Here is a 9547-nt window from a genome sequence, read left to right as displayed (position 1 = left end):
ATCTAATGCAATACCAATTGAGATGAAGTACAGTATACTCAGATAATGAACAAATGGACAAGGAAAAAGATGCTGGTTGCAACTTCTGTGGGTTTCTTTTTTTGTTTTCATTGGCGTATACAGTTTTTTTTCTCAATTTCCATAACTGTTTAGAAAGATGTATCTAAATTAGCAACACAGGATTTTCAAGTTTTCATTCATTCAGCAATCTATTAATTAAGATTAATCTCACATAATATACATGATACACATGATATAAAAGATAATCTACATTGGATTAAAATTGAATCATCAGATTGTTCATACAAAAGTATTTTTCAGTTTTCACATCACAGCAGTTTTACTCTTATTTCATATGCTCCTATTTTTTGCCTTGTATTTTTTTTTCAAATAAAGTAAAACAGTTAGTCACACCCCTTCAATGCTGCACGATTAATATGCAGAGCCATCTTTACAAGGGCAATGTTACACCACAAATCGTCCTCTAAACCCCAAATATGGCATTTTATATTTAAGGTATTACACAAGACATATGCAATATTTCCATTTTATGAAATGGTGGTACAGCAAAATGAAATGGCTATTTGGCTTTGATGTTTTGTCCATCTACTGTATATTGTATCTAATTGTAGCAGGGAAATTTATGTGTGTATGATATCACCATTATTTTTACCTTTCTTTGCTAGAAGACTATGCAATTAACAGTAAAGGAAGTGTGTTAAGTGCTTTGATTGGGTTGATTTCCTGGACAGCACATATATTTGGGAGCAGAGGATGAAAAGGTTGAAGGAAGAAAATGTGTTGCATGTATGTGTGGGAGGGGTGTTACTGTATGAAGCTTGATGGTTTGTCACTGAAGTATAGCACAGTTCACTGCTCAGGCACAAAGCTCTAAGTGACTGCCGTCCCCCTCCTCCTGATGCTAATAAGCAGATCTGGGTCAGCTTACCCTCTCAAACACACGCACACACAAGGCTGCATACCCACTGGTAAGACATACACACACACAATCACATCCACACTATCCACACAACCCCACACACACACACACACACACACACACACACACACACACACACACTCATGCAGATACGGCCACAAACTCATACAAATACATCCCCATCTACATTCTCTCCTCCAAAACATACAAACACACACACACACACACATACACACGCTTGCATCTATTACCCCCAGGAGGCAAGACATGACATTGTGCCGCTGTCCGTGCACGATGCCCGCAGCTCTCTGCTTGTTGTGCTTGTCATCCAGGCAGCGGTGATGAGGCACAGGGGAACTAATAGTCTAGAAGCACTCTGGGACTGCCACGCATGATTCCAGGCAGCCTCCATTTTGTGGAGGAATGAACAGACTGTTAGTTCCCACTAACAGGGAGGGGAAGGAGGGGGGGTATATAATGTTAGATTAGGACCAATTATGAGTAGCATTGATGAACAATACCATGATTTGATCATGTCTTTCATTATTTGTAGTTTTGATTATTTACTATCTTTAATCTTATTTTTGGGGTTGTTCTCACATTCCCAAGTGAACAGAAAATAAAATCTTAAATACAGAATGCAAAACAAAATGTATATTTAGTATTACTGAGTAATAATGCATTGATTAGATCATTTCTTTACACTTTTTTGTTTTGTAAAAAAAAAACAAAAAAACATACTGCTTCTTTTTCACTTTGGCAGCAATGGGACAGTCATATGTTTTCCTAACAGTTAAGAATCATCTCATGGGATTAGAACCAGTTTACCTTTAAATCCCAGGTTTTTTTTTTCAAATTGAGGGTTTTCACCTCCCCTTAAAATGCTGTTTTTGTGGAGACAGGAAAAGACTGTAACTTGTGACAATCTGCTATGCTATATTTTTTTGCAGAACACTCTGAAGGGAAAAATATCTGTTAGTGACGATTATGCGTGTGATTATGAATCACAGAATTCTGGAATCATTTCATGTCATGACAACTCAGAACTTTCTTCTTTCTAAACAGTGTACATCCTGGAATCAGAGCCTTTTGCAATTTAAAATGTAGCATATCTGTTTTGTGCATTATGATGTCACAATATAATTAATCCATATCTAATTTATTACAATGACCATGACTAAGTGAAGTAGCTATTGCCTGAGCAAATTAGTCCCTCTTTGTTCACTTGCTCACATCATAATTTCACAAGAGCAAAAACTGTGGGAATAACTGGCTAAAAACAGTCAAGAGAAGAAAAGACAAGCTTTCTATCTTTCTCTTTTTCTGTGTGTGTGTGTGTGTGTGTGCATGCGTATGTGCGAGTGAGTGAGTGAAGGAATGACAGTTGGAGGAACAGAGCCCAGTTTACGTAACAATCCTGACTCTAAGCACTTCTGATATATCAGAGCCACACTGTGGACCAAACCCCCAGCAACCTCCATGACTCTCCTCCACACCCTGTCACAGCTGCACACACACACACACACACACACACACACACACACACACACACACACATATTCTTCCTCTGTGAAGCACATATACTGACTGTAACCTCTATCTCTTTGTCTTTTACTTCCTCACATACACACACACAGTCTGTCACTACTGCTCTCTTCAGTCCCTGGCCCTATAAGCCCAGCAGATCTCTTGGGCCATACAGTGATTAATGTGTTTGTGCACCTGTCACTATTCATGTATATGTGGGAGAGCGTGTATGAGCACATGTGACTGTGGGAAGGCCATTTCTAAAAATTCAAATATTTAAATGTATTTGTGTGTGTGTGTGTGTGTGTGTGTGTGTGTGTGTGTGTGTGTGTGTGTGTGTGTGTGTGTGTGTGTGTGTTTCATTTGTCATCTTTGTCTTGCTTTCATTAGATAAAATGAAACTGTCTGTTTTGGAAACAAGTATTTAAAATTGTATATGTTTGGCCTTGCACACATAGTCAGGTTGAGGCTGGATGAAACTGTGCCATGCATTGACGGTTCACTAAACCCCACCCCCTTACAGTAACTGTCTAGTCATAACCAACAGCATAACATGACAGGCCTGTTAAGCTGTTATGATTTGTACACAGGTCAAAGTCATGTGCATTGGGCTCTTATAAAAGTGATAGGAGCACTCCAGCAAAATTTCATTCTAGTGAATTTAATACCAAGAGTTGCAACTTAATACATTTGAATAATCAAATAAGTGGTTAGATCAAATAAGGAGTTTGACTCATTTATAATTTTCTACAGCCCATTCTTGAAGCAACAAAGCCCCAAAATACCCAGGATTTAGGTAGGCTATTTCTCAAAACATAGTGGTCATCACCAGCCAATCAGCATTAGCTATGCTATTTGACTTTGACCTTTTTTATGCTCACTGCTTACAGCCAGAAAAAGGGTTTGGCTTGAATGCATTTAATTCTCTTTCCATCCAGGTAGCCAAGACTTGAAATAAAAAAAGCAACCCGTGTTGGGAAAATCTTTTTTCTCCAGTATCTCAACACACACACACACACATGCACACATCCTGCCCAATTACTGTGGCCATGGCAACTATCAGAGATTATTGCTCCCAGTCAGGGCAGCATGGCTATTAGGCTATAAGCCCCTCCATATCTCAGGCCTACACACACACACATAGCCACACAATGAACTGGGCATACACTCCCCTCTCCTCTCTCTCACCCATACACACACATGCAATCTGAATTAATCCTCCTCTTTGTAGCCTTAGAAGCTAAATTGGTCGCCCCAGCAACCAATCTCAAAGCCCTTTCAAAGAAAATGAGGAAGACTGAAAATCCAGTTTTTCATAAGGAAGTAGCTTAGAAATACATATATCGTGTTGGACAGAATTTAATGTAGCATAGTAGGCGATATTTTTGTATTAATTTGTAAAGGTATTTTATATTTCATTTTTGCAGATTTTTGGTGAGGCTGCATGTGGGCTTTTTTGTGTGTGTGTGTGCGTTTTTGTGCGCACGTGCTTGTGTGCGTGTGTGTGTGTGTGTGTGTGAGAGAGAGAGAGAGAGAGAGAGAGACGTTTGCAGCCGCGATCCTCTGGCCCAGCGTCAGCCTGGGGTTTGTGCATGCGATGGGGGAGGGAGAGCTGCCTCAAGGACTCTCCTTATTTCCTCATTGTGCGCGCGTGTGTGTAGGACACTGATGACACACACTCACTAACTTAGGCACTGATGACACACACTCACTAACAAACACTGTGTTGGTCTGAACACAAACAGCAGCTGGCAAAGCAACCTAAGCCAAGCATGAAAACATGCGGTACTTTCTCTGCCCTCTGGCTGGTTTCTAAATTTAGAGCTTTCGTCCATGTCATGGTTTTTTTGTCTTGCGATGCTGCTCGTACATTGTCTCGCACTTCAGTCGTGGTCTCCATTTTTTACACATTCATTTACAGAGATTTTCAGTGTCTTTTTTTTTTTAAACCTCATAAATCATCTCGGTTGCGAGAGAAATGCCTAAGCTTTTTCATCCTTCTTAATTTTCTGCATGCAGGCTGCATAAATAAATAAATACATAAACAAATAAATAAAACTGATGACAGTTTTGCTCAGCCGTGTCACAGCAGATTATGGAGGCAAAGACGAGGTGCTTCGTATTCCCGACTCTTAGAGCTGAGGTGGAGAAAAAAAAAACTCTCCCCCTGAGATTTTTTTCCTCTGTGCAGATCTTTAGTGAATGTTGTCAACTAAAAGACAAGAATAAATCAAATCTAAGAATATATAACGGACTTGCTTATTTCTTTAATTCGTGTGAGGGGAGAAAAAGCCTGAGGAGTCTGACCCGTTGTTGTTGTTTTTTTTTTTTTTCCTTTCTGTGTTTAAGGAGCTGTCCATGGTGCTGTCTGTCGATGCTCTGTTGCAGGCCAGCTGCGTGATGTTCATCATATCACCAACGAGTTGCATCCCTCCACCGCCTGCTTAACATGCTCATCTGGAATCAAGCTGGTAAATGAACAGGAAAACTAAAATCTGTGCGAGCATGATAAATTCATAAAGACAGACCCGGGTAAACAGTGCCATTCATTCAAATATTTCAAAGGGGAGAGGAATTATGTTGTGATAGGTACCTTCGGTTTTGCCTGTTATTATAGAATGAAAAATTGTAAGAAAAAATATTAAAACATTAGCCTATTGGAAAATACATTACACTATTGTCTATTGGCAACGATGTTATGCACAGTATGTCGGCTATAATTTGCAATTTCATTATTCCTTAAATAAGGCCTTTCGTCTTTCCAGAAAAAAATGTGTGGATGACTATAGGTTGTCTGTGTAACTGTGGGCTTTGTAGTCTCAGAGTAGGATATGCTTCAGCCGGCACGCGTCATTTCACAAATCTTATTTCAATTGTTAAGATACAATTCAGCAGGTCAGGTGGAAGGGGTTTTTTTTTTCTAACGAAAAGAGCCTATATAATTCATTTATACAAGGTGTTACGTTTTTGTTAGATACTTAATATTTAATGTATGGCATGACGCCATGATGCTGTTTGTTGATGGCAGTGCCCGTCGACCTGTTGACCGAAAGGTGAAATATTTGATCTCTTTATTCATGCATAATGTTCTGTTATACTGCTGCTGCCTTTAAATAAATGACCGGACCGTTTCAAGTCAACACACTGCCGATGAAATAAAGTCTCTCTCTCTCTCTCTCTCTCTCTCTCTCTCTCTGCCATCCGTGACAGTTCTGTTGTGCACGAGCCGTAACACTGGCACTCTATGCGGACCCGTGCACGCGCCTCTCTCTCTCTCTCTCTCTCTCTCTCTCTCTCTCTCTCTCTCTCACTGAGATTCCAGCGCTCACGCAGTCACCAGCAGGACCCCTAACTGAAAAAAAAAAAACTGCTTGGAAAGAAAATGCGAAATTGTCTTTAATAGCCACAAATGAGGACACGAATTCGTTTTTGTCTCTGTTTTGGGGCGTTTCCGCGCTGAGGCTGATGCAAAGGAGTTTTTTTTTTTTTGTTTGTTTGTTTGTTTTTGTTTTATGAGGGAGTAATATGGATGAGCAAGTAAAAAAAACCGGCTGAGGATTTTTAACGGTTTGGGTGAGACGGTTTAGCAGCCGTTAAAAGACAGGTTAGCTTACTTCGCGACGACATCGAAGAGGCAACAGGCATGACTTTACAGTAGCAGTTTTAAAGGCTAGTAAATCACCCTGCATGCATCTGCCTCTCTGCTTTTTTACTCGGTAATATCACTTTCATTTGAAGACCGTGTTTTATTCGGTTAGAGATGGCTCACCTAATCCGACACAATCTCACCAACAAGCTGACCAATGCGGCCCACACGGTGTCCCACAAATCTCAGGCCAAGGTTAGCGGGGTGTTTGCCCGGCTGGGCTTCCAGGCCGCGACGGACGAGGAGGGTTTGGGTTTCGCCGAGTGCGATGATTTGGATTATGACTACAGGCAAGGGATGCAAATGGATGTCCTTCAGGGAGAAGAGGAAGGGGGGCACATGGAGGGAGAGGGCGAACTGGAGGGAGACAGCCACTACCAGAGAGACGGCACCGGCCCCCGGCCCTCGTCCCTGAAGACAGAAGGCTCGCTGGATGAGGATAAACCAAAAATCACGTCATGGGAAGCTGGCTGGAACGTCACCAATGCCATTCAGGTAGCCTACACTGTGATTACTTTCATCTTATATATGTGAATGCAAAAAATGAAAAATTAAAAAAAAAAAAAAGCGCCGCTTGCACCATGCAGGCCTTCACCTGGACAAAATGTCACCTTGAAGATTTTCATAGTTTAAGATTTAGCTGTATGCAGGGGAAAAGACAGAATTTCAGAAAGACAAAATTTCACACAATCCACAGATATCGAATAAAGCAATATATTCAATACTGGCGTATAAAATCATATTAAACTTTCAAGTATATAAAAGCCTGCTACGTTTTAATCAATATTAAATCCAGACTTCAATATAACATTTAATTCATGGTTTCTAGATGGATTGGTTTTAGCCAGTGGGTCTTAGAATTTATTTATTCAAATCTTTTTATCAGTGGCGCTACAGGCAGGGCCTGTCTGACTTGATAGCCCCGAGGTTGAATAGCACCCACGTGGTTATCAACGTCTCCATCAAATTTAAGTTTTAATCAAATTCATTTCAAATTTCGTTTTTAGATTGTCTTTTTAATGCTTTAATTCGATTCAGCCAGTAGCCTGCATAAACGAAATGCCTATTTTTCAAGGGCGAGGCGAAATAGAAAATAATTGCGTGATGCTGACATAGGAAATGAATCAGCTGTGATAAATAACACATTTCTGCATTGCAGTGCCATTTTAATGTGCAAAAATGTAATTGTAATATTTTGTAACTGTTATTATGTAAGATGTGAGCCAGTCATTGCATGCCCGAGTCGGCTCGGCCTGTCACTGCGATGTGGGCCTCTTCCATTCCCACTACCAACTGCACTTCTCTGTCCGCAGGGCATGTTCGTCCTCGGCCTGCCGTACGCCATCCTCCATGGCGGTTACCTCGGTCTCTTCCTCATTATCTTTGCGGCTGTGGTATGCTGCTACACGGGCAAAATCCTCATCGCGTGTCTCTACGAAGACAACGAGGACGGCATAAAAGTGCGTGTGAGGGACTCCTACGTGGACATCGCCAATGCCTGCTGCGCGCCGCGCTTCCCGGCTCTGGGCGGGCACGTTGTGAACGTGGCGCAGATTATCGAGCTGGTCATGACCTGTATTCTTTACGTTGTGGTCAGCGGCAACCTGATGTACAACAGCTTCCCAGGGTTCCCCGTCTCCCAGAAAGCCTGGTCTGTGGTGGCCACAGTGGCACTCCTGCCGTGCGCGTTCCTGAAGAACCTGAAAGCCGTGTCCAAGTTCAGCTTCCTTTGCACTCTGGCGCACTTTGTCATCAACATCCTCGTGATTGCCTACTGCCTCTCCAGGGCGCGCGAGTGGGCCTGGGAGAAGGTCAAGTTTTATATCGATGTGAAGAAATTCCCAATTTCTATTGGCATCATCGTGTTCAGCTACACCTCCCAGATCTTCCTCCCCTCCCTGGAGGGAAACATGCAGAAGCCCAGCGAGTTCCACTGCATGATGGACTGGACTCACATCGCCGCCTGCGTCCTCAAGGGCCTCTTTGCCCTGGTGGCCTACTTGACATGGGCAGACACCACCAAAGAGGTCATCACGGACAACCTGCCTTCAACCATTCGGGCTGTGGTGAACATCTTCCTCGTTGCCAAGGCCCTGTTATCTTACCCGCTGCCGTTCTTTGCCGCAGTTGAGGTTCTGGAGAAATCCTTGTTCCAGGATGGCGGGAGAGCCTTCTTCCCTGACTGCTATGGCCCGGGTGGGCAGTTGAAATCATGGGGTCTGGGCCTTCGAATTGCCCTAGTAGTCTTCACCTTGCTTATGGCCGTCTTTGTCCCTCATTTCGCCCTACTGATGGGCTTAACTGGGAGCCTCACCGGCGCTGGCCTATGCTTCCTCTTGCCAAGCCTCTTCCACCTGAAGCTCCAGTGGAGGAATCTCCTGTGGCATCACGTCTTCTTCGACGTTGCTATCTTTGTTATTGGAGGCATATGCGCCATATCTGGCTTCATTCATTCGATTGAAGGACTTATAGAGGCGTTCAGGTACAATATCCACGACTGAGAGCTTCAGAGATGACCTTTATTGAACGGCGATGTCCCAAAATGCCGCACTCAGGCAGGCCGTCATGACGTCGACCTTATCAAAACATCATCTTGACATAGAAGCTCATGAGGAGGATTATTTGTGTGATCTGTACATCTTTTTATTTTGCCTTCGTGATAATGTGCAATAATAAACTCTACAATCATAATGTAAAGTAGTCTACTCATTCCAGAAAAGGCTGTTAACTGGACAGAGAAACACACCCACGCATGAAAGGGGGTGATTGAATATGCGGGCATTAACAAGCCTGTCCAGGTATCAGTCTAGATGCAAAGTTGTCAAAGATCCAGTGAAAATGTCCAAGTTGGGTCTACTGTGAGTGTGTAAGTGTTTGTAGCTGGGGAATGAAATATGTGAAAAACAATGGGATAAATACAGTATGTAATTATTTCTTTTTGAGCTGCTAGATATATCATTAATCCCACTGCAGAGAAAATTTAAGACCAAGGCACTCTTCAAATCAGATGGTGCTCTGTGGATTATAATAAACCATGAATAACCTATGTGTAGTTGTTTAAACAGAATGATTTTATTTTCCTTTTGTTTTTGTGTTTTATTTTCCATTTTATGCCTAAAGTAGTCCTGTTGGCTTGTTTGTTTTCTTGGTGTTTCAAGTGTCATTCTGGATGAAGTGAATTTAAAGTGCAAGCAAGTGGGTCCTAATTGTGCTATATGAAAAATGTCTGTCTGATAATATTCTATTCCTATTGAACTTGTTAATTGTGATTTAATGGAACTAATCATGGTGTGTGAGACAAAGAATATTTGTTGAACTAAGAGATAAATAAATCAAATATTTTATGGCTGGTGATTCTAATGTTTCCTTACCCTATATGCAAACAGGAGTGACTTTCATTTTTGTTTTTACTGTTGTGGGCCATGTTAAACTTC

At 41.9% G+C, this 9547-nt stretch overlaps 1 protein-coding gene across 1 annotated transcript; it reads left to right on the top strand.

The window, feature by feature from the left end:
* The first annotated feature begins 5765 nt into the window (after positions 1-5765).
* LOC139620310 (vesicular inhibitory amino acid transporter-like) lies at positions 5766-9467 on the top strand. The gene is made up of 2 exons (XM_071475684.1): positions 5766-6608; positions 7427-9467. The coding sequence occupies exons 1-2, from the start codon at positions 6228-6230 to the stop codon at positions 8612-8614; spliced, it is 1569 nt and encodes a 522-aa protein (XP_071331785.1). The 5' UTR covers positions 5766-6227; the 3' UTR covers positions 8615-9467.
* Positions 9468-9547: the final 80 nt, after the last annotated feature.

Source organism: Trachinotus anak, unplaced genomic scaffold, assembly GCF_046630095.1.
Source record: "Trachinotus anak isolate AG129_WGS33_773 ecotype Australia unplaced genomic scaffold, CSIRO_AGI_Tana_v1 ptg000004l, whole genome shotgun sequence".
NCBI classification, from domain to species: domain Eukaryota; kingdom Metazoa; phylum Chordata; class Actinopteri; order Carangiformes; family Carangidae; genus Trachinotus; species Trachinotus anak.
The sequence above is the reverse complement of the archived record's forward strand: the minus strand, read 5'-3'. Positions and strand labels throughout refer to the sequence as shown.

Bases quoted from the DNA above. Each gene is read 5' to 3' on its own strand.
- LOC139620310 (XM_071475684.1), top strand. From the start codon at position 6,228: ATGGCTCACCTAATCCGACACAATCTCACCAACAAGCTGACCAATGCG. The intron at 6,609-7,426 runs GTAGCCTACACT...CTCTGTCCGCAG, and splicing joins ACGTCACCAATGCCATTCAG to GGCATGTTCGTCCTCGGCCT.